The 26,149-nt window shown below is 38.3% G+C and overlaps 1 protein-coding gene across 4 annotated transcripts in view; it reads left to right on the top strand.

Moving 5' to 3' along the window:
- Positions 1 to 26,149, top strand: part of LOC127419166 (zinc finger protein 385A-like) — a 117,998-nt gene that overhangs the window by 58,375 nt on the left and 33,474 nt on the right. For 3 of the 4 annotated variants that reach the window (XM_051660342.1, XM_051660340.1, XM_051660343.1), the window contains one exon: positions 14,330 to 14,475. In XM_051660342.1, the coding sequence (XP_051516302.1) occupies positions 14,330 to 14,475 (146 nt within the window). Of the gene's footprint in view, positions 1 to 14,329; positions 14,476 to 22,417; positions 22,992 to 26,149 lie in introns of those variants that run through there. The other variant, XM_051660344.1, reaches the window with a different exon arrangement.

The following is a 26,149-nucleotide window of genomic DNA, read 5'->3' as shown; positions in this document are numbered from 1 at the left end:
GTATTCCAGTTTAGCACTGTATACTTTTTCAAATACTTTTACAGTACAAATATTGTCGGCAGACGGCAGCATACAGTATACTGTATACTGCACAGTATGAAGCAGTATGCTAGTATTCCAGATTAGCATTGTATAAGGTTTCAAATACTTAAAGGTGCAATATGTAACATTTTTCATGTAATTGTTGGCTTTTTTTTGCCAATGTCTGAACGGCTTGTAATGCAACTTAAAAAATGAGCCCTTCCCGGACTTCCTATGTTGCCTATTAAAGCCTGTAGACTGATTTTCATGCGAAGGGAGCGGGTCGCTTTTGCCAGAAAAATCCAAAAGATGTGACGTTTATGCGCGCTCCCGAGAGCCTTGCCTCAGACAGTAGCTTCTCTTCCGCTATTCAACAGCGTCAACAGACAGTCTGTAACACTAGGTAACGTTATCTTAGTGATGGAATCCAGAAAACGTCCGACTCCCAGCACAACACCGACTCCTACACAAACTCAGAGTAAGCCAAAAAAAAAAAAAATTTTTTTTCAAGATAATTCAAAAGACCCATTCATTAGTGGAACGTAACTTGGTTATACAGAAAATACATTCTATTATTATAAAACAATAGAGCATCGATATATCAAGATGTCAGTTGTGATTGAATCACATCAATACTGAATTGTCAATATATTTATAACGTACAGTCTATTTTATAAACAGCTAGTGTCATCATCCACCAAATTTAGCTAACAGCTATTGATAAAGCTGACTAGCTAGCTAACGCCGACATAGGCTGTCGTATAAATGCAGTCAATGTGTCATGCAAAGAAAAGTGATTACTTCAAACTACAGTCTCTCATAGTCAGACCTATATCCACACTTTGTTTTAGCCCTGTTCCAGCACTGGAGAGTCAAATATAATATATAGTTTCAAAGTTTGTAATAAAACAATCATAACTGTGTAATTTTAATTATGCTACCTCATCTGTCATCATGATGCCATTGAATCACGTTCAGTCTCGCGTTCCTATGGAGTGTATGCATGAGCGCGATCACGAGCAACAGGCTGCAGTTCACTTAACGGCCACAGGTGTCATTAATAACAAGGGTTTCTGAATCTTACATACTGCACCTTTAAAATAAATAGTAGTGCAGCATACAGTTTATACTGCACATTATCCAGTACCCTAGTATTCCATTCTGAATATAGACAGTGTTCTTGAATAGTCTTGTCTTGTCTTGCTCATTATGTTTTCATTCCTTGCAGTAATATTTACTTTTCAAGCAGAGCAGTATGCGTAGCTGTTCACTTGTATTTGTTGAAGCACTTGTGTATAGGCTAAAAGAAGCCAGACGAAGTGCAGAGCAGTGCCGAGAAGTGTGTTCATTCTAATTAAATGAGAATCTTGATGAGTAGCTTTCTTCACAGACCTGTAGCCATTTTTATGTGCTCTCGCTTAGTGAAAAAATGAAGCCACTGGGTTAGAGAGGCAGCTGGTGACCCAGACACTCGCTGCCGAGCAGTCACTTTGGATAAAAGTGCAGGGTTGTGCCTTTATGGCATAAGTTTATAAAGTGGCTCTAAAATCAAATACAATGAGCCAAATAGACAATACATGCACAGCTGTAGCCGAACATCAGCAGAATTCTGCAATATTACCCAAAGTTGCTACATTGCTTGGCAATTGTAAACAGCTCACAGTTACTCCATGCTCTAACGAGACTCGGCAGTACAATTTTCCAACAATTTTATTTTTTTACACAAATTCAAGTAATAGCTACAGAATCATAGCCAATCAGATCATATCTTATGTTTACTATACAGGTCTATTCACAGTCAGCCATGATTAATTTATTCCACAAGTTAAATCATAGTGGATTGTTGAGATAAAACAAGCAATATTCATCTGGTCATATGATATCAACATTGCGACACTCATGAATGTGTACCCAGCACCATATGCTTTTTTCTAAAACTGATATCTTTATTTATTTATTGAACATTTGTGTCTTTTATCATATTGCTGTTGCTACTGTTTTATAAAACAATAAGCCAGACGTGTCTGTACATTTCAGGGATTTTACTTATTGCTTTAATAAGATTATTTTTGTATGTGTGTCTGTATGGGTAGTGTCTTTTTATCCTGAGGTTGGTTTTGATGCTGAATTGCATTGGCGGCCAGGTAAGGGGGCTGGCTATCTCTCTCCCTGTTGCTCCGAGACAGGGCTGGAATAGTGAGCAGTTCTGGGCTGCCGTCACAGTAATTGGACCTAAATTGGTTAAATGAATGAGCCATTTCTGCCTCCTTGGTCACAGCTGAGGACAGGACGGACACAGGATTACGTCTCAAACTCTACACGTCTGACAGCATACAGATGAATGTAAAGAAGAATTTAATTTACTTGGTAGGGTTGTTTCTTGAAATGTGTGTTATTTTTGTTTTCATCAGCAGAAGGGATTACCTTTTGATGACTTCTCGTTAGGGAGCTGATTTGAGTGTTTTCCATATAATTGGACTGTAGACACTTGAAGACAAACCTTGACCTTATAACCAGGCTGTCTTGTCTGGCTTTCTTAGATTTCAGCTAATTAAATCTCTCCTGACACAAAAACACAGACGCCAGCATTGCACAACAAAAACTGTGACTGGAAATATAATGTACACATCTACCTAACAGTGGTTCTTTTTCTTGTTAGCCAGAACAATTTGGGAAACAGGCATCTGTTATAAAACAAATGTAAATGCATTACAAAGATTAGTCTAAAACATTATTGAGACACATAATTGTCAATTGCGAACGCAGTGTACTGTGCTGTCCCGGGGTGCTTTAATAATTAAAACATCTGAGGAGCTGCGCATTCAAAAGCAAAATAATGAAGATTTACAAACAGTTTAGTGTCCCTTGCTGAGTATCTGCTCCAATAAACACCAACTGTTCCCACTTATAGCTTTAATTTGATGGTTAAGTGTGATGGCACCTGTCTAATGTAATACATACAATAATTACACAGGACTTTCTGTTCTGTACATACAGTGCAGGTGGCTTTTGGAGATGGGATTTGTTCTTTTTAATATCTGTGACTTTTTATGATGTTGAAATGCCCGACCATGTTAAACTGACTGGAGCATTAACTTTTGGATCAGAAAAGAAAGATATAGTGTCCCCAAAAAGTATATGGAGTATTAAGAATGTCAATGCTTTAGATGACAAAACATCAAGCCATTTAAAAAAAAAAACATTTTTACTTTATTATTATTATTATTATTATTATTATTCTTTTTTAAAGATAGCAAAGACTTTAAGCAAAAGATTTTCAGAATTGACTTAATACAGTACATCCACTAAATATGACCCTGAGACCAGCTGGTTAAAAGTAAATAGCATAATTAACATAAATTGTTTGCAGATGACTTTGGTTTTTTATTTTTTATTTTATTTTTATTTTTTTATTTAATCCATTGACATTCATACATTTTGAAGTGTAACTTGCCCAAATACTTTTTGGAGACACTGTAAATGTAGTTTGGTTATTTGTTTTGCACCTGAATTGCATTAAAACTATTTTATGTAATTATTTACTTATGTGAAGCGATGCCATGTATATCTGTTGTCACTGACCTATTTGAGATGTGGCCATACATTCAGGATTTGTCTTTAGGATCAATCTAAAGCTCATCTGGTTAGTCAGTATTAAAATACACCGAGCTTGAGAGAGAGCGAGCAGTGGATTCAGAGGGGACTAAACATCTATCTACATTTCTCTTCTCATTAATTTGCATTTGCAGCAGTCTCACTCTCTCCTGGATCATCTAAACGACAGGTGCTCAGTGAGGGGCTCTGTGGGACCCTGGTTCTCACTCCTCATGTCTCTTTCTCTCTGCAATTTATTCAGGGCCACTGCCACTTGCCAGGAGACATCTGTGTTCATCCAAAAACCAGCCGTACGCTTCTTCCTTTAACCCATTCTCTCATCTCTCGTTCTTTCATTCATCCCATCCCTCCTATTTATCGGCACTCATAGTCTGCTTGTTTTTATTGTGCATAAAGAAGGGAACGGTGGAGAGAAGGAGAGCGAGAAACTGATACATATTGTACAGTAGCTACAAGCTACTCATATCATTTAAAATTATTAATATCATAGCTACCAAAGTAGCTAAACTACAGTCAAGCTACTTTAAAAATGTAGATGGCTACACTACATGCTACTAACAAAAAGTAGCTAACTACAGTACATTGAAAAAGGCGATAAAATATAAGGGGGAAAAATATTAAAGTATAATATTTAATGTCAGATGACATTATTTAATTCTCCAAACAAAGCAGTAATAATTGAGTAATTGAGTGAAATATAAGAGTGACAGGATTAAATTGAACAGATAAATTTATTCTAAATACAAACAATAAAATGACAAAACAGCATGATTTATGCAGACGAATTTGTATTTGTACAGGGAACTTAATAAACGGTGAGTTATTTTAACCCGTTAATTTACTGCAAATGTACCGTCCGATTCACTAAAGTTCACTGATTCACTGATTTGGACTTCTCATTGCTTCATATGAAAGAGAGGACCATTTAGGAGAACACAGCTGATCTTTGACTCAGCTCACTTGATTGCAGAGCTGACAAAAAACAGCAATGTAGCATTTTATCACACTACACGACACATTGGAAAAAGTAGCTTGTTAATGGAAAAGCTACTTTGTTTTAGAAGTAGCTGAGCTACTCTAATGCTAATGAAAATGTAGTTAAGTTAAATTACATAAGGGATAATCTACAGTCAGCCAGTCATTATCACAAAATGAACCCTGACAGACAGGGTAGTTGGTCTTGAACAGTGTTGGGTAAGTTACTAATTATCAAAGATAATTATTAATTATTCAAATCAATAGAACATTGATTAGAATCAACATTATCTTATTAATCCTTCAAATTAACAATTATCAAAGATAATTATTAATTATTAAAACCAACAGAACATTGATTAGATTCAAAGATAACTATCAATGATCAAAATCAATAGAATATTAACAAGGATGAATTTTGCCGGGGCACCACCCTGGAATCAGGGACTAATAACCAAACAGTATAGCAGTCTCAATATAGGATTGTTCTCTTAGGAAAGTCGACGTCCGGAGAACATCGACATTCAAAAGGTAAACAATGAAGGCCTGAATCCGAGCACTGACACACCCTGCCAGCCCTTGGCACAGGTGCATGCAGAACAATACCAAAACACTTCTCTTTAAAGTATAACAAAGTTTATTGATGCAGTAAAATCAAATAATAATCAATACAATGCAGTCGATAAACTTCCGACTTCCAACTACAAACTGATCTGTAACATGATTAGATATGGTAACAGATAAGCCTATAATACATGAGGAGGGTAGGTGTGTGTGTGTGTGTGTGTGTGTGTGTGTGTGTGTGTGTGCGTGCGTGCGTGTGTGTGTGTGTGTATGGAGAGAAGGAGGGCACAAAATGATGGACGTGGCTCTCGTGGAGTGTTCGTCACCCTAGGTTTCCGGCCAAAGAATGTGGCCGCAAATGTGGGCGGAGAGACTGGTTAATGGCGCCTGCCCGTTTAACGTGTCTCCGCTGGTACGATTACTTAGGGACAAAGCTGGGCTCTATCGCCAAATTATCTGCTCGCCAAATGTGTGTGCAGGTATGTTTGTGAGGGGTCGTGTGTGTGTGCAGTTAGTATGAAAGAAAGAACAGAGTGATGGCACCAAAGCCGGTTTTAGCGATCGTGGGAGAGAAGGCAACCGTTAGTTTTATCACTCAGAGACGCGGTGAATGGCTTGTAATCCGTCCGCCGCGGTCGTTGGTTCTAATGTATAAACTCAGTGTGCTGGTCTCACCCGCGATAACGAAATGCACAAACAACACAGCAAATCTCATTCGTGGTAACAGTAAGTTACAGTAATACCTTGAGTATTAGTAGCAGCAATGAGCGGATTGGCGGAGATGGAGATTGTATGGCCAAAGTTCAGGTACGTACATTACTTCCTTGGGCAACGAAGCAACACCTGGGAGCAGCAGGGCTGCAACTAAATGTGGCTCATACTGTCTCTGGAAACAAAGCTTAGAAGGATCTCCGAAGTTTTTATACTCTCGATGACGTCATAGTTGAGGGACGCGTTTTGTCGTGCATTTCATCCAATAGGAGTTGAGAGTTCGATCCTTCAGAATTTCACACCTAGGTGTAATGTGAGCAAGGCTTGATGGGATCTGTAGTCTGTTTTGGACTCCCTTTGTTTGATTTTGGCGCTGTTTGTGTCATCAGGCTCTAAGTGTTCCTACAGGCCGCAGTCAGGCTTCATGACTGTATGTAGGCCTGCATTTGTCTCCTATCTGAGTACGTGAGGCACCTATAAAGGATGTATTTTGCACCTAACTAGCTATTGGTATCTTTTGTTTTTACCGAATAAGTTAATTGTTATGAAAAAACAAATGTAAAGAGGCTATTAGGTAAGGGTAAGAAATCTACCAAACAAAGGCCTAATAAATACCTTATAATTCCTTAATAAGTCCATAACAAGTCCCTTACAAGTCCAATTATTAGTCATTAATTACTGTCTAATTTCTGATCCCTAAAATATAGTGTTACCTAAATGGCTACTTACCAAATAATTAATTAAATGTGCATGAAATAATAAGTTTCATTGACATTACGTTATTATGTGAGAAGAAAGAGACAGCAGAGTCTCCAGAAACAGCTGAATTCCACCCCCTGTTTGCATTGGTTCTCTGTAAGGTATTTAGATTATGAAAATGACTGTCTGACTACTCATTATCCAGCTTATTACAAGACTACTTGCTAAATAAATAAATTGACATTAAAGAAGAAGTTTAAATAGTAAAATAGAAATAAACGTAAAGGATAAATAGTTAAATATTCATTTGAGTTGAAAATGATTTATTAGCATACTTGTACAGTTCGCAGTGTGAGACGAGAAGTAGGAAACATGAATCCCAATACCAAAATTACAAGTGAATTGTCTCTTTATTCCCGGATGTGCAATCATTATACATTATACAGAAATATCAGTCCGTGGATGGTGCGATTGACCAAACAGAATCAAGTATTCCAGAGTACTGTGTAATAATTTTACTTACATTAGTTACTCCCCAACGCTGGTGACGGAGACATACTGATGTTTAGCTCACCTACCTAGAAAGCAATCTATGCATTCAAATGTGCTATAATATTGCCCAGGGGAGCAACCTGAGCCCACATATGATGTGCTGTTCCCTTGGGTGCCTCTGCACACCTGAAGCAATGAAGTCACTGTTTTCCATTCAAATGCAACCAATTAAACTACTGACCTCCCAGTTTGGAAATGATCGGCCAGTTAATGAGATGGAGTTCAGTGTGAACCAGATGTGTGCGCAGTCTTAGTCCATGTTTTAACGTTAACATCCTTTTATATTTCAGTCATCGCAGAAATCTTTTCCGATTTCCTCTGTCACTCTGTCAGCTTTGACTTCATGATGATCATTCCTTATCTCCAAACCATTTCATCCTTATCTCACTCTCTGCCTTCCCACAATTGCCTGGCCCTCTGCAAATGGCAAATGCACAGCCTAAGAAATAGGATTGCCAAGCTTCAGTATTAGAGAGAGAGGCAGGCATGTCAGATATTCCATATATCAGGCCCAAACAGGCTCGGAAGTATTTGAGTTTGTTGAATCCCTTTCCCTCGCCTTTGATCTTCCAGTGCCCTTCTCTCTATTTATAAACCCCTCCTCCCCCACTCTTTCTACTGCACGTCTTCCATATCCAAACACAGCCCTGGATCATTCTCTCCCAAATCCTCTTCCAAAGCCCACACTGAAGATTCACACCAGCTCTCTTATCCCTGTGTGTATTTGTCCCTGGTCCCTGACTACAGTGGCACTGGAGCTCTCCCCTCGCACTGTAGGCTGTTTAAACTTGGTGATTATGGCCTCAGCATGTGTTGCAGGATTCCTAGCGTGTCACAGGCTTTAAACGACAACCATCACTCAGCCCGGTCGTCTGCCCGCCTTCCCCTACTCCAGCCTGATCAGGTTCTTGCAGCTTGTTAGGAGATTCAGACTCATACAGTAGGAGAAAAACATATCTGCCTGCGCCGCATGGGTTTGATGTGGCTGTTAAGCCTGCATTATCATCAAGGCACTTTGTCCGTCAGCAGAGGATCTGCTGGTGTTGTGGGGTCTAATCAACGCTCTTGTTTGAGTTAATGTCAAAGCCTGTGATCTTAGACAGCTGTACTTTGTAGGTCTTTATTCATTTATGTTTCATGGAAGACACACGAATGCGCTGTGCGCTAACTAAACACGAATGCACTGCTCGGTTCTCTTGCTGTAAGTATGAGTTCCAGTTTTTTTTACTTTTTATCCTGCGTGCATGTGTGCGGTCATAAATGCACTAAATGCATATCTAAATCAGGGTATACAGCAGACATTTATTGTTTTTATATACAGCTAACTCAAATTACTACAGACTAACCCTAAAAGAAAACTTTTTGCCTTTAAAATTGATATTCCAATTGTGGAAGTCCCAGGATGTCCCGAAAGATGTAGCTCTCTTTTGGGGTACAATTTTTTCCCCATGCTATAGCTGTGTCAATGACGTTTATTCAAAACTACATTAAAAATGCAATTCACAGAAAATAATTTACTTGAATACACCTTGTTGGCATGAGTATTGCAGAGTAATATTATTATTTCTTTAAAAAAAAAAAAAAAAAAAGCTTTTATTTATTTTTATTTTTTTTATTATTAATATTTGAAAAACTTTTGTCCACCAAATACAAGTCATGTTGTGTAACTAACATGTAGCTTGCCATTTTGTTGTTAAAAAAAAAAAAAGAAAGAAATAACTTGACTCAAAAATACATTTTTGTAAAAAAAAAAAATGTTAAAAAAAAATTACTTTGAAAAATATGTTTGAACATATATTTGTGATTACACCACATGACATTTTTAAAGTCATACAATTTATTATTATTATTATTATTATTTTTTTTTTTTAATGTATGAAACCACTGTGGAAACAAAGATTACGTTTCTACAAACTTGACACATGTGTTTTAAACTAGATTTTCTAAATATTTCTAATTTTTATCATCTCAGACAAACTTATTTGTCAGTGACCCAGCTAAAACCCAGCTATTGGCTGTAGTTGTTTTTAAACTAAGCTAATGATCTTTTCTGTCCCCTAACCCTACCCCTAAATCTACCCCTACGCATATGCATACATATACACATGCATGCACTACCCCTGTCATAGTGATTTACAGTGTGAGCTTGGACCTGAAAGTGTTCTTTAATTTAATGAGGTAATTATACACTGGGGGCAGGAAGCAGCCTGGACCTGATTTATGCATGCTGGCTGTGGTGTTTTGACTCTACTGCAAGGACAACTGTCCTCCACACACACACACACACACACACACACACACACACACACACACACACACACACATGCGCTCACTCTCCCAGCACTCTGCTGTGCTCACACTCAGCTCTATGTTTGTCTCCTTATCCCTCTGCCCATTGGCTGTCGACAAATCTGTGTTGTTTCTCAGTTGGCATGTGAACAGACCAAATGGGTTTGGGTCCTCTCACCCTCTCGTGGGATCAGTCACATATGTTGTGAATTATGTCAATGCTGTATTGCTGTGACAGACACACACTCGCCACTGATGCAGCAAGAGTGGCAGTTGCACACCATGCAGTCTGCCGAAAAGCATGTGTGTTCTGTCTTGTTCATGGAGCCAAGGGGTCATACCATGGTTCAGACGTCAAGTGACTCTTTGCACAGAGGTTGTTAAAGGGGTAGTTCACCCAAAAATGAAAATTCTGTCAATATTTACTCTTCTTCATTTCGTTCCAAACCTGAATGTAGTTTTTTTTTTTCTGGAACACAAAAGAAAACATTTTGAAGAATCTGCAGCTCTTGCCATACAAGTACCCAGAGCTCCAAAAAGGACCATAAAAGTAGCATAAAAGCAGTCCATGTGACAATATCCCTATATTCCCAGTCTTCTGATACCGTGCCGTAGCTATGTGTAAGGAACAGACTGAAATTTAAGTTGTTATTCACTGATAATCTTCTCTGTCGAAGCCTGCATATTGTGTCCAAAATTTAAAAATGGTATGTCAGGTTGGATACAACATGGGCAAGAACCAATAACTTTGTGGGATCAATGACACTGACACATCATCTTTAACCTCTTGCGACCCCGCGTCCTTCTGCGTGGACGTTGTATTTTGGCTTTGCAAACGCAACGCATAATTTAAATTCGTTCAAACAGACTGATCTCAGTTCAGAAGACTCTGGGATCTCAGTAAAGGGTTAAACTTTGGATGTACGAAGACATGTAACTAGACTTGCCATGGTATCATAATTTTCACACCGGTGCGGTGTTCACGTTCAAACCGACTAACACTGGTATTACCGCTGGTTGGACGCTAGGTGGTACTATTGGTAATTTTCGTTAAGCAATAGCCTACACAATAACGTAAGGCAGCTTGATTTCAAACTTACTTTAACTAAAATTTCAAATGAAACTGAAAAAACTGAAGTGCAATTAAAATGTGTGTTGTTCAACTTTTTGAAAGATGGCTTTTCAACAGTTGTGAAGGGCAACATCTCTTTGGCAATGAACCAACTTCATCTGTGCATTCTCTCCATCATGGGCTACCGGTCAGGTATTTTGTTGTCTGGGCAAATACATCACTTATTGCAGGTTTAATGCTGGTGTTTTATTGCCTTTCATCCCAGGACCCAGTTTAGCTGCTTCGAAAGAGGAATGACTTTGAATGTGTGAATAAATTCATTTTGTTCCCTCCTAGGGCTGGGCGATATGCAAGAAATATGTTCAAAAAAACATATATAACCAACTTTCCATTTACCGTCAGGCAAGTATCCGCCTATGACAACAGTGGAAAATTACTAATAAATATTAAGATCTAAAAACAATTCTAAATGTAAGCATAATAATTATAATGATGATAATAATCATCATTATAATCTGAAATATAAATAATGGTTCAAGGTGAATGTGTTTTTCTATTATTTTATGATTTAATCACATATGTATATAGGCTATATATAAAGTGACCCTGCAGAGTTGCGCTCACAACGAACTGCTCTGTGGAAATAAAGCGAACTTAACTTAGAGCACCTCCTGAGCTGAGATGTCTGGGGTCATTTATAGCATTCTCATACTGTTCTTGCAAACAAAAACAAAAAATTTCAGAATACTGAAACAAAGAAAGAGTGAGAACCTTTTACATGCGTGTGTTCCATGAGACTGCACACCTCCGAACAAACAGCGCATCAGACGTGCGCATAGATGGCTTTCTGTCATAAAAATATAATAAAGTGTGTTTCTTCAAGTGCATGTCTGTGTGTTTAACAGCATTTCTTGTGTCATTCCGAATCCGAGATGTCTTACAGTTACCCATCATGCACATTATATTCGCTACCTGCAATTAAACGTCTTCTGTCTGTGCACGTACTTTGCTGCCTGTGTGATTTGATACTTTGGTAAAGAACATCTGGCTTTCAATGCGTTATTGGGTTTTATCATGGGTCACAAACTCTTCATTAGGCAACTATTCTTTAATTAAGGCTATTCTGTTCGTTAGGGTATTGTATTGATACTGTAAGTTCCATTCATAATGTTTCCACCGGTACTAAATTTCACACCGGTGTTGTCCCTTGTACCGAGTAACACCGGTAACACTGTACACCGTGGCAACCCTACAGTACATATAACAAAACAACATGGCGCCGATCACAACTGAGTTTGTGAGAAACGCTAACAAATCTACATCTGGTAAGAAATCTGATTTATCACGAAACAGCACGCTGTTAAATACAATGGCCATACTGGACAATAGCACTAGTTTTTCATTATAAATTCTGTATTTACAGTGCATTTTCACATAGGAAAAAAGAATTGCATTTAGAGGCTTTATATGGAGTTAAGATGAAAATACGGTGAATTTCGAACTGTTCTGAGACCAGTGCAAACAGACAGCACACTGTTGGTTAAGTCATTCACTGGGGAGCAGGGGAGCATCCTATAGCTTTCCAATGCAGCTAAGTGCATTCACTTATAAAATCTGACAAAAAAAAATCAGTTTCGGGCTGCAGATGATGTTTGGACCACTCAACATGTTTGGCAGACATGGAACAATGATAATCAGTATATAGATTCAGAATTTATAATGTATAATTTTATTTTAACATGGTTGGCACTAGCCTACCTAATGATGATGCAGTGAGACGCTCATAAGAGAGCAAGGTATAGTCAAGACACAACTGCAAGACACACGTTCACTCCGAACACTTCCATCTTTTTCTATGTAAGCATGTGCTAGATGGAAATCTTTGACCATTGTGCCGTCTCACGTTTTTTTTTTGTTTTTTTTTTCAGCGTCTTGTGCAGTAAAAAACGTATCCTAAATTCGACAAATATTTGAATTTCAAATTTGAATTTGAGAGCCTTAGTATGAACTGTCATTGTATGGCAAGAGCTGTGAAATGATTCTACAAAAATTTCTCCTTTTGTGTTCCATGGAAAAAATAACAGCATATGTGTTTGAAACAACATGAGGGGGAGTAAATAATGACAAAAAACATATTTTTTGGGTGATCTATTCCTTAAGACATGCTGCGGTACTTTTGAAGAGAACTGTTTGCAGCTAAAGAGAGTGTTTAGAGTGTGCTTCATGTGACTTTGCTGAGCATAGCATCAGGGACCAGCAGTGCCCACAAGCGACCATTGCCCCCCCCCCCCCCGCCCCCCCCTCGTTCTCTCACCAGCAGTCCTCTAACCCTTCTTATTCTTCCTCTTTTTTTCCCCTCACTCTTTATCTGCCTGTGTGCTGTGCAGCCATTGAGGAGTCTTGCATGTCTAATTTGAGTAAATGATGCCAGTGCTCGTCCGGGCCTGAGCCTCCAGCAGAGGAGAGAAGGAGGAACAGCTGGGGCCAAGCTAAGACAGCATATTTCTCCAAATTTATCTCTCTTTCTCTCCATTTATTCTTAATGACACATCGTGACATATGCCCAAATCAGCCCTGACTACAGCACAGTACAAATGTCCTCTGTACAGTGTTAAATTCCCCAACAAAATTACTGATGACAGTGTTTGTTGGCAGAAAGGAGACGGTAAAAAGACACAACATTTTTAATTACAATAAACATACTGTTTAAGAAATTATGATAACAAAAAGCATTGACACAGTTGCATGCTAGTCAGGATGTATAACTTAGATTGAGAATACGCTGTTGCCTTAACAATGTGCTACATCTAATGCAATATCCTTAACAGTCTCTAAAACATGAACAATTTATAACAGTCTCTGAAGCATGAACATTTTTAACAACACCAAAATGTTTCCTATCCTCCAAAAAGTAACTAAACGTCAGTATACTTGTGATGCACTATTATTTCGGGAGCTCAGTTTTCACAACAAGGACAGTGTTCACATGTTGTATTTTGTTTATGTTGAGAAATCTTTTATAAGTTTGAATTAACAATTGTTTATAAGTTTTTGCTTTAATTTGTGGTTAAAAATTCTGTTAAAGTTTGGTCTGATACAGTTTGACAAAATTTTTCATTGTTTTGCATATTAACATCAACATAAATAAAACTGCCCAAAATTTAACGGACATTTTTGTCAAAAGACTAAATGACAAACTATATAAATTAACACTGCCATTACGTGAGGAAACCATCTCAGAAGTGCTCAGAAGAACTGGAGAATTCAGGAGAAAGTAGAAGCTTGACAAGCAATCTTGAAATAGAAGCGGAGAAGGGCGAAAAATCATCCAAGATTAAGAAGGAGAGAGGCTGAGAGAGAGAGATAGAAGGGAACAGTTTTAACACTGGAGGGAATTTGAGGCGAGGAAAATCCAGGAGCAAAAATTAAGCAGCTTAAATAACTGCTCGCTAAAGCTTAATTCTGAAGAGAGGGTCTTCTCACACTCATGCAGGAGGTTGCACAGAGTGTAAAGGATAAGACAAGACAGGCTGACAGAGAACAGAGACTCATGACGTGGATAGAGAGAGGGGCTGTTTCATAACCGAAGGCTGATGTCTCTCTGACGAGTTTAATGTTAACAAAAAGTGTTTCCACACAGCCACCTCTGAGTCTCTGTGGTTCACCTCTGTATGGCATCAAAGCCAATATTTAAGCAAAGGATGGTTTATTCAAGCTTGACAGCATAAATTGAACTTGGTGACAAGATTCAAAGCTTATCTTGCAGGTTCAAAGTAAGAATTGGCATATTCGCTTGTTCTTTACTTAACTTCATTTTTCTATTCTCTACAGGAAGCATCAATCGAACAGGGGCTATCCCCACATTTCTGCGGACCCCCACGGTGATCCAGCCTCATCTGGATATGAAGCCCTTCCTGCAGTTTCCAATGGAGACCGCTCCTCCTCACAGCGTTGGGCTCTTCCACAATTTCAATGCGGTGAGATTAGGCTTCTGAGAAATAGTTCCTTCTCGCTGCATCACACACCTTCACTGTGTTTAAATATCGTGTGACATTATTTTGTTACTCCTAAAAAGTAACAAATTACGTTGTGTTACATTTCAACCTTGTATGTAAGAAGCTGTTCAGACCATTGTCAGAAATGTACTTTTGCATTGGGGGCAATATTTGGCCCCTGGATTTGATTTACTGGACCATTTTTTACCTTTATGAGGGCAAATGTGTTTCTAACAAACTGTTTCTCATCCATTTATATAAAATACTTCAATTTAATCAATTCATTAGGACAAATTCTAACCCTAACTCTTACCCCGCCTTAAAAGTGCTTTTGACCAATCCTGTTTTAGCAGCTGTTGCCCTGCCACCATTACTCTGACACGCGTTTTTCAATTACAGCCTATGGAAGTAATGTGTGTTTGAGCACTTTTATGCTGGATTTTATCAAAATAATCCAAAAAATGTATATAAAAAAAAAATATATATATTGTTGCCGGGTCATTTTTAATAGTGACACGAGTTACCCAGAGAGGATACTCGCAGTGTTTTTCTTTCTTTAAAAAAACTAAAACAAATCTTTATATAAATCTGGAGAAGAGCATGTTATGGATTAAACTGTGTCAGCCATCATTTCCAAATGAACATATAGCATCTGCAATGACACCTACATTTGCTCCAAGGTAAATTAAAGCTAATAACTGAACGTTAATTTATTTATGCATTGATTCAAGTCATAGCAAAAGCGATAGTAAATAAAGAGTTCACAGCACCAAAATGAGTGTGTTATGAGACGTTATAAACAGCTCTGTTCACTTATGCTAATGTTATTAGATGTGTAATCACTATTAAATGAAGTTTTTCGCTTTTTGAGTGACTGTAATAATCGTTTGCCTTGATTCTGATTCACAGTTTCCACAGTTTTTAATCAAATTACTGTGTAATTTAACTATTTATTTAACAAAAAACTTCAGATAAATATGCATTACAAAGTCACTCTTCATACCATCCCACGTAAAAGTACTATCCATTCCATTTATGAAAATATTTAGCCAAAAAACGCATTGTTCACGGCAATCTCACATTCATTCCAATGGGGAGTTCTGCAGAGCTTGTGAGAGCGAGCAGCCATAACCAAGAAGGGCAGAGCTTAGCAAAGGGTCAATCAAATCAACATCAACCATGCAATAATATTTACAACTAGGGCTATAATGGAAAATATTAAGAACTATATAAAAAAGAGAAGAATTCAATACAGGGACACGTTTTTGCCACAAAATTTTAAATTATGTGGGCATTTTTGTCACTTTTTGTGGCATATTTGCCCTGAGCCCCCCTTAATTTCTGACCTCAGGTTTAGATTGAACGCGTTTAAAAAAGCTAGACGCAACGCAATCCATAGAACAGAACGCATGAGGTTAGAAATGCATTTTTAATAGTTGAACGTGGCACTCCTTCGCGAGATGCTGAAAAAACTGCGAAATGCGTCGAAACAAAGACGTTGGTCTAGCTCATGTTTACATAGAAAAACAATTGAGAAATAGCACAGATGGATGCAATTATGTGTTTGGTGTGAACATGTTACTTTGCATTACTTAACATCAGCTGGAGCAATGAGAGCAATCTAACTTTGTTGCTCCTTATGCCGTTCTCTTACAATGTAGATACGATGCCAAGCACTGTGGAGGCCTACGTCAGCCTTCTATTTGTCTGTAAATAAATGACATAAATAGAAAAGTAACATGCATTATTGATTTGAAAAAGTAACTCTGGTTTTACAGTAATTCAAAAAGTAATGCAATACTGTCCTCATCGTTACCTCCAAAAAGGAATCTTATTACAAAACCTGCGTTATTTGCAATACGTTCCTTCTGCTATACATGTTCTATTCACATGAATTAGGTTAAGATACCCTTAAAGGAATATTCTGGGTTCAAAACAAGCTGAGCTCAATCAACAGCATTTGTGGCATAATGTTGATTACCAGAAAAATTTTTTCGAATCATCCCTCCTTTTCTTAAAAAAAAAAAGGAAGCAAAAATCGAGGTTACAGTGAGGCACTTCAAATGGAAGTGAATGTGACCAATTTTTGGAGGGTTTAAAAGGCAGAAATGTGAAGCATATAATTATATAAAAGCACTTCCATTAATTCTTCTGTTAACATTCGTGTATTATTTGAGCTGTAAAGTTGTTTAAATAGTCATTTTACAGTCATTTTAGAGTTTTGGGGTTTGTTGACATTACAGTGCTGTGAAAAAGTATCCTGATTTCTTCTGTTTCTGTGTATATCTCATACTAAATTGTTAAAAAAATTCAAACAAAATCTAACATAAAACAAAGGCAAGCTGAGTAAATACAAAATACAGCTTTTAAATGATAATGTTATTTATTGAAGCCAAAAAGTTATCCAATACCAACTGGGCCTGTGCGAAAAATATTTGCCCCCTTAGTTACTAAATCCCCAAATTAGTCAAAAATAATGGTGTTCAGCTGAACTAGACACACCCAGGCCTGATTACTGCCAGCCCTGTTCAATCAAATCAACACCTAAATAGAACTTTTTCAGCATCATGAAGTTGGTTAAAAGGTCTCACCCAGTAGCACACTATGCCAAGGTCGAAAGAAATTCCAGAAATTATGAGGAAAAAGGTGATTGAAATACATCAGTCTGGGAAGGGTTACAAAGCTATTTCAAAGGCTCTGGGACTCCAAAGAACCACAGTGAGAGCCATTATCTCCAAATGGAGAAAACTTGGCACAGTAGTGAACCTTCCCAGAAGTGGCCGACCTTCCAAAATTTCTCCAAGAGCACAGCGACGACTCATCCAGGAAGTCACAAAAAAGCCAAGGACAACATCCAATAAACTGCAGGCTTCTCAGCATCAATAAATTTCACTGTTCATGACTCCATTATCAGAAAGACACTGGCCAAAAAATGGCATCCATGGAAGAGTGGCGAGGCAAAAACCACTGCTTACCCAGAAGAACATTAAGGCTCGTCTGAATTTTGGCAAAACACACCTGATGATCCTCAAACCTTTTGGGAGAATGTACTGTGGACTGATGAGTTGAAAGTGGAACTGTTTGGAAGACAGGGGTCCCGTTACATCTGGCATAAATCAAACACAGATTTTCACAAAAAGAACATCATACCTTCGGTCAAGCATGGTGGTGGTAGTGTGATGGTGTGGGGATGCTTTGCTGCTTCAGGGCCAGGGTGACTTGCAATAATTGAGGGAAACATGAATTCTGCTCTCCTAAAGGAGAACGTCCGGTCATCAGTCTGTGAGTTGAAGCTCAAGCGCAACTGGATTATGCAGCAAGACAATGATCCAAAGCACAAGAGTAAGTCCACCTCTGAATGGCTCCAAATAAGCTAAATTAAAGTTTTGGAGTGGCCTAGTCAAAGTCCTGACTTGAACCCGATTGAGATGCTGTGGGAGGACCTTAAACAGGCAGTTCATTCTCAAAAACCCTCCAATGTGGCTGAACTAAAGCAGTTCTGCAAAGAAGAGTGGGCCAAAATTCCACCACAGCATTGTGAAAGGCTGCTCTCCAGTTATTGGAAGCGTTTGGTTGCAGTTGTTGCTGCTAAAGGTGGCACAGCCAGCTATTAAACTTAAGGGGCAGTTAGTTTTTTCACATGGGTGATACAGGTGTTGGATAACTTTTTTGCTTCAGAAAAATATATATATATATTTGAAACTTTATTTTGTATTTACTCAGGTTGCCTTTGTTTTATGTTATATCTCGTTTGAAGATCTAAAACAATTTATATGAAAAATACACAAAAATAGAAGAAATCAGGAAGGGGGCAAATACTTTTTCACACCACTGTACATCTTCATTGCAACGAAGTTGTAAAACTGGGTAAAAATGTACAATGTACAAAAAAGGTTAGTAAGTGATTTAATCACACTAAAATCATGTTTACATATACTGTTTATGTCCTGTGGCTATACTTTTGTAAAAAGTAAGTGTCTCACTGTAGCCCAGATTTAAAGTCAAATTTATTTGTATAGCGCTTTTCACAACAGGTGTTGTCTCAAAGCAGCTGTACATTAAATTATGCTATACAGAAAATGAATGAATATAATGCCAATATTAGTTATTTATGTTTAGAACTATTATTGGTTAAAATTAGTAAAGTAAATAACTGTTGTAGGTCAATGGTTAAACAAAATGTGTTAAAGTCATTGAAGTCAGGGGGCCTGGGTAGCTCAGCAAGTAAAGACGCTGACTACCACACTTGGAGTCGCGAGTTGGAATCCAGGGTGTGCTGAGTGACTCCAGCCAGGTCTCCTAAGCAACCAAATTGGCCCGGTTGCTAGCGAGGGTAGAGTCACATGGGGTATCCTCCTCGTGGTTGCTATAATGTGGTTCTGGATCTCGGGTGGGGCGCGTGGTGAGTTGTGCGTGGATGCCGCAGAGAATAACGTGAAGCCTCCACAGCTATGCCACAGCAATGTCTCCGCAGTAACACGCTCAACAAGCCATGTGATAAGATGCGTGGATTGACGGTCTCAGACGTGGAGGCAACTGAGAGTCATCATCCGTCACCTGGATTGAGTCAATTACACCACCACGAGGACTTAGAGCACATTGGGAATTGGGCATTCCAAATTGGTGAGAAAAAAAAAAAAAAAAAAGTAATTGAAGTCATCCCGAATTAACAGAAATACCTGTAGATGCATTGTCCTTTGATTTTGGCCGATGAAGGCATTTGTTAGTGGTTAATTCATTTTCTATTTAGTTTAAGAAAGTGTTGTCCCTCCTTTGACCATGTTGATATAGGTATCATTCAGTGAGGAGCATCACAGTCCGGCTGGAAGCTTAAAGAAAAGGAGAGGCGAGCCACATTTTTTTTTTGTGGTAATCAGCATTATGCCACAAATGGTGTCAATCAAGCTTAACTTGTATCGAACCTGGAATATTCATTTAAATATGAATACTCCTTAAATATTTACCACTCACACCATTTGAAACAGCTGGCTTGTTTATTTGAATTTGCCTGACTGCTTTCCATTAGAAGCAGTGAATAATTCTGTATGAGTTCTCTCATGTCGCTGTGACTTATAGCTAATCATTTTGATTAGCATGCAGCCGATTTCACTCTCTCAGCACTTTTACACTGAGTCAGATCTGCACATTTCCCAGATCGCATTCTGTTATGTAAATGAGGATGCTGGTCAGCAAATTGAAAGAGAAAGGTTAGTCATTTGAGCCTGTGTGCTTATGGTGTCCCGTCCACTTATATTAGCCAACCAGTTCAGAGCCTTCTGGTTAATATGTTCCCTCTCTTAAATTCGCTATATGACTCAATTATTTGCTTGCATTTGTTACCAGTGTGAAACATGGCATGCCCCCTGGCTCTGACTCGTAACACTGAGAAAGCAAAAAACATTCTCTCCATGCCAGCTCAATAAATCTACATCACACTTTCCCTTCCAATTTAGCCACGTTATTATTTTTTTAGTAAAAGCCAAGGGATGTTTAAATATTCTGAAATATGCATGAGCTCATAAAAGAGTCAGCATCTAAGAGCTTAACTACTGTCACTTTTACTCATGCCATTTGTTTTATATTCAAAGCACTGAGCTGTAATCTTTAGATTGTGCCAGTTTTGCCATTGCAGCAGGCTATAAATCAGAATGTTGAAAGGCTTCATGAAGGCTTGTATGTGAGAGTGACTGCATGTCCAAAGGTAAATTCTTATGATGGTCAGTAGGGGGCGATGTTGGAGAGGCTGGAAGGACAGGCTGACCTCCCTCTAGGACACTGCTGAAAGCACATTGCAGTGTTTACGCCATTGCCTAATGGAATAGTGGCATTTACAAGAATTCTCCCACACAGGTAGAAATGTATAGGCTTTCATTGAAGGAGTAAACTAACAGCTGCTCAATGAGTCCTGTGGTTTTTTAAAGTATTCCTGCTGATATTAGTACAGATTATGCTATGGAACATAACTTTACAAAAACTTATTTAGTATTTGCAGTTTGATTTAAGATTAAAGATGAGTATAGAAACAACATCGACACTCTGCTTCATCCTGGGTATGCTTTTGTTCCAGAAATGATTATTTTCATAAATCATGGTATTAAACCCAAACATATGTGCATGATGTAATGCATCATGCAACGTTCAGGTCCATTTAAATTCATGTCTCCACCCAACCTGGCGCAGAAGAAGGAAAGGAATTTGTAAATACCAAATCAATGTAAATACCAAAAGACTTGATTTAGTTTTCAATGACTGTGTTGTTCAGTGGAGCTCTACTACAAAGTCAAGCAGATGGGTTTGCAGTTATACTAGGGCTGTCAATCGATTAAAGTTTTTAAGCGAATTAATTACGTTATGCCGACCCCCAAATTAAAATGATTCAATATAACTTATACATAATAATTCAGATAATTATAAATATAATATATAAAATAAATATAATATTTTAGATTTACGTATATAAATTGCATTATTGTGGCAGGCTAGTAAAACATTAATTAGACAATACAAAAAGTGGCTTTAGAAGTCAATATATTGTTTTATTTCCATATCATTTAACAAGCACAAAGTCAATAGCAGTCCATTTTGAAAATGAGTTGGTAACTCTGTCCTGTTCTCACGGGACATGTTCTTGCATTCTGTCTTAGCTATTTTTAATTGTTGGTCAGTGTATACATGCGTCAGACGGATGCTTTTGGGGTGTTTCACTGGTATTAAGTGTCATAATCTCCACGTTTTAGGATGCTGTGGCAAGTTAAAAGTAGTAGTAGTAGTAAAACTATTAAAATCGTGACTCGAGATCGCTGCATTCTGTTGTGCTTCGTCCAACCGTCAAAAATACATCCTCATTCTATGCCTGTGCTGCTTGTGAGGTTTGATGAGGTGCACCGACTGCCCCCTGCTGGTATGGCTTGAAAAAACACAAAGTTACATGTGCTTCAGGCTTAAATTGCTCCAAACTTTTATTACAGAATTTAAATACAGGTCAGGGGGCATAAATAATTGCGTTAATTTTTTCAACAGATTTTTTTTAATATAATCAATCGCACAAAATGAACGCATTAAATCTGCAGCCCAAAGTTATACATTTTTCACTTCTTTATGGCTGTGAATTACCACACCTAATAAACATAATTTTAATCAGCCTGTTTAAACAGACTTTGAAATGCAATCCAGTTCAAAGTATTTCAAAATGTGTGCAGGTTTGGCCAAAATAATCACTTTTGATCATTTTTATCAGGTGAGTATAGAGCTATGGCAGCTGGATGGCTCTATCTTCCATTCCTTTGCTCAGCTGTACAGTCCAGCTGTAATTTGACTTTAATGTGATCTGGCCTCTACCTACCTGTCTAAGTCAATGTGCCTGCAGGCAGCGAGGCACCTGAATAATTTATACGAAGCAGCTGGTCATGGCGTGGAAGAGCCTCTCCAGACTCTCACTTATTCTGCAGAATCAGCAATTTCTGAGGTGTTTAATAGGGCCAACTTGTTGCCTTTTACCTGCAGCATCCTTCAACTCAAGCAATCCTCCCTTTCTCTCACTTGAAACAGGCAGCATTTATTTGCACAGCTCTGCGCCAGTTTTCTTCGCTAAGTAATGTGGCTCCACGTGGACTTTTTGAAATATTTTGGCAGTGTGCATTTTACCTCTGATGACCCTCCCAAAAATTACTCAAATTTTCTTCAGATCGGCCTTAATAGCAGCAAGATATAAATCGCAAGGCTTCATGATTTAAGATACTTTTGTTTTAAGTTCTATTAATTGAGGCCCAGTCGCAGATATATTGGTTCCACATGAGATTTAGAGGTATGTGACTAGAGAACGGTCATGACGGGGGAGCCGAAGGAGGGGTGAATTCTGCAGCTTGTGCATAAGTGCTTTTGATAGAATGAGGGAGTGGAGGGAATATTTGGGGAGTGAGAAAGAGAAAGGATGAAGAGAAAAAGAAGGGAGTGCATGACATTCTCAGTGCATCTGGGCAAAATCAGTGAGCATGTAAGACAGAGAGAAGGAGATCGGTTGAAAGACACAGAAAAGGACGACAGCATTTATTATAGAAAAAAGAGGCAGATGAAAATGAATACAGATCATCCAACCAGGAATGTAGCCTTGGCTTGCTGTAAAGTGTCAGGATGGAGGAATAGAAGGAAGGAAGATGACATTTTGCAGTGGAAAGCGAGAAACTAACCCCCAATGGCAAGAGTTTCAGTGTAACAGCTGACTGTGAAAAAGAAGAAACAGAGGAATTCAGAGGACATCAATTAATCATCCAGATCGGTGCATCCAAGTCCAGAGTGCTATTGGACCCAGAAGGGGGTACACAAGTGTGTTTGTGTGCATGTTCACGAGAGCGTGGGAGAATCAGGTGGTGTACTGAGACAACAAGGATCCCCTCTGGATGAGGGACACACTTGCACAAACCCTCCCACACACAAACACCAGCTTCCTTACGGGGAAACCAATGCAGCTGGGAGATCCAGGCGGTGTTGAGGATATGAAGGTGAGTGTGCCTTGCAGCTATGAGGAGCTCAGGCAGGTAACAAAGCAAGGTGCTTTTCTCTGCGCTTCAAGCATTGGGTACTGAATGGCAGAGTCTTGCATCTGCTTCAAAGGATGTTTTATCTGGCTTGGCACCTTCGTTGCTGGGAATCTTCGGTGCATTTTTGACTTGTCGGCACATTGAAACTTTCTATGGTTTGTATTACAGTAACTGAGAGATAAGATCTTGTATCCAAAATATAAGGGGAGATTCTTATGAATAAAGCTAGAATTTAAGGGTACGTTCAGTCAAAATTTAATTCATTATTAATTCTCATGTTTTTCCAACCTTGTATGTCTTTCTTTCCTCTTTGGAACACAAGAGAATGTTCTTTTTTCAATACAATGAAAATGAATAGGACTGAGGCTCCTTTCTGTGTTCCACAAAAGACAGAAAATCCATATAGGCTTGGAAAAGCATTAGGATGGGTTAATTACGACAGAATTTTTATTTTGGTGTGAACTATCCCTTTAAGTTGGAGCTTTTTTTAATCTTAGATACATTGCGACACTGTTTTAACATGTTTTATGGGCATGTTTCCTTTAAGGGATCATTTAATAGTGTGGGCTTTTTACAATATAAAGTATCTGGCTATTTTTGCTATGTTTATCGGTTTGTGGGATGTGGTTAACTTTTTGAGTAGCAGAGGGAGGTTATATGACAGATACTGTGCTTTGCTTGCCAGCTAGATTAATATAACTTCCGCTGTTATTTGCTAATTAGCATAGACATTGTATCTGCCAAAACCATAAAGATACAACACCATGCTGTCAACAAAAGATCAGCAATACTTCACATACTAGCCTTTAGTGCCTCTTCCAGTTGGTTTCAGGGTTAGTGGTTTTATTAGTTGACCTTGTGTTTCATAAAGCTGCATCATAACATCATATGAGTTGAAGGAAATTCTTTGGGATAGTCATGAGCCACGATGTCTCTCATCTAAATCCGAAGAATAAATCTTTTGCACCAAAACAGCAGAACGGCACTTCAATGCAGTGCTATTTTTACTTCATACTGCTGCACAATGGACACTCAAGACTTTGGTCTGGTGATGCATTTTTGACTTCAAACTTGTGTACGCTATAAAATCTTAATTAGAAGGGCATTGTGAGTTGGGAGGACTTAAAAAGTGCTGTCGCAGTGTTAAAAAAAGACACAAGCCATTAAAACTAATCTCTTTCTTATGAGAGGCCTTCACAAAGCTTTGATTCCAAACCCCCCCCCCCCACCCTTCCTGGCCCAGACTGTTAGTACTGCCAGTTGTATCTATTGATGTGTTCTTGCTGGAGGTGTTCTGATTACCTAGCTAACTGCCAGCTTCACTTAATCCTCTGGAGATTCATGAAGGCAAAGCCATAGAACAACATCATTGTGGCTATTCCAGTGCCTGGCTGACTGATGGAGTGTGGACTTTCCACATGCACAATTGTATCAGGGCCCTCGACGGTTACAGCAGAGACCAGAAACTGTTTTTCCGGCCCATCTTAATACAGATAAGAGGGGAAAATCTGAGGAAGTCCAGTGCAAGGCTCGCTTTCCCACTGATGATGTGCACTGTCACTATTTTTCACGTCTCAACCCTCTGTGTATTTACTTCCAGTAGGGGGGTTGCCTGGATACGATCCGTGTGCAGATTTTCAAAATATTTTTGTTTGACTAAGAGAATATTCATTTCAGCCTATTCCCCCCTTTCCCAGCCAAGAGAGGATGTTTCAGACTGGCCTGCCATAATCTATTCTTCTGAGTAGTAATTCTGAAAGATCAATATTGTTTTCGAAAGGTTGAACATTTTATTTGCATTAACTACTTTGAAAGTTTGCAAGAATATTTTGTACCATAGTCAGTTCCTCTATGTTAGTTCAAAACAAAACAAAATATTCTTATATGTTAGTCAAATGTTTGCCAATAAGAAAATCTTCCCCATTTTATTGTTTGTCTAGATTTATGTTACATGGATGGTTCATCCAAAAATGAAAATTCTTTCATCATTTACTCACACTTAAGTTTTATTGTATGGAAAGAAAAAAAAGATTACATGAAAGTAAATGGTGACTGAGACTAAAATACGCCATAATCTCCTTTTGTGTACGAAGGCAGAAAAAAAGTCATACTGGTTTGGAACAACATGAGGGTGAGTAAATTATATCAGGATTTTCATTTTAGGGTGAACTATCCCTTAAAAAATACAGATTAGCAAACTGCTTTGTATCGCCTGAACATGGCACACCAAAATACTCCATAAATAAAAAACAACTATATTAAACAGATAATAAAGTTGTGTTAAAATAATTGGTGGGAATGTTATGATAATACAGAACACTGAATGCAGACCGCAATTCAGAAATTTGTTTTGGACTACAACCATCAGGCTTTGTGCTTTAAGCTCGTCATAAACAGAGGCTTAGCTATTGGCACTATTTAAAGCCTGATTCCTCACATGGTGGAGACTGATCTAAAGGCATCTTTTACACTGCAAAGGTGGCACAGTATCATAAAGTGTCATAAATACCAAGAAAAGGCGTATTAACACAGACTGTTTAATGCTGCAAAGAACAGGCTTAAATGCATTTACACATAAATTACAATTGCATAAATAATGTTATGAGCTTAATGTTTTAAATTAAATGAAATTTTACATTTAAATATGAAACTGTAAATTATTAAATAAATGCTCATGACAAGTTTAAGGCTGCTCTGGTGCTGCATTTCAGCAAGACTGTTTCTGATACTAGGGGCTGAGGAGGGTCAGAGCAGGCATAATTTAGTCAAGTTTTTATGTGTCTTTACACAGAATTTTGAACAGGCTCAGAGCAGCCTCAATTTGGCTATGTAAAGATGCCTAAACTGAAAGAATTTGAGAGGAAATATCACTGGAGTGCACCTAAGCTGGTTTTAGCTGGCCTCTCAGTCTTGCCAAGCTATCTTCAGCCAGACAAAACACACTGTTCTGCTGCTGAATTCGCTCTGCGTTTATTGAAATATGAGCCACTGCCCCCCAGTGGCCGAAGTTGGAAGCGTTGTTGAGGTGAAATGTCTACAGAGTGGGACCAAAAGCTAATTGCATTTTTAGTTGTAAATAATGCCATGCCATCAACAGAAATGTTTATTTTATTAACCCT

The sequence above is a fragment of the Myxocyprinus asiaticus genome, chromosome 28, assembly GCF_019703515.2.
Source record: "Myxocyprinus asiaticus isolate MX2 ecotype Aquarium Trade chromosome 28, UBuf_Myxa_2, whole genome shotgun sequence".
Taxonomy (NCBI): Eukaryota; Metazoa; Chordata; class Actinopteri; order Cypriniformes; family Catostomidae; genus Myxocyprinus; species Myxocyprinus asiaticus.
The sequence above is the reverse complement of the archived record's forward strand: the minus strand, read 5'-3'. Positions and strand labels throughout refer to the sequence as shown.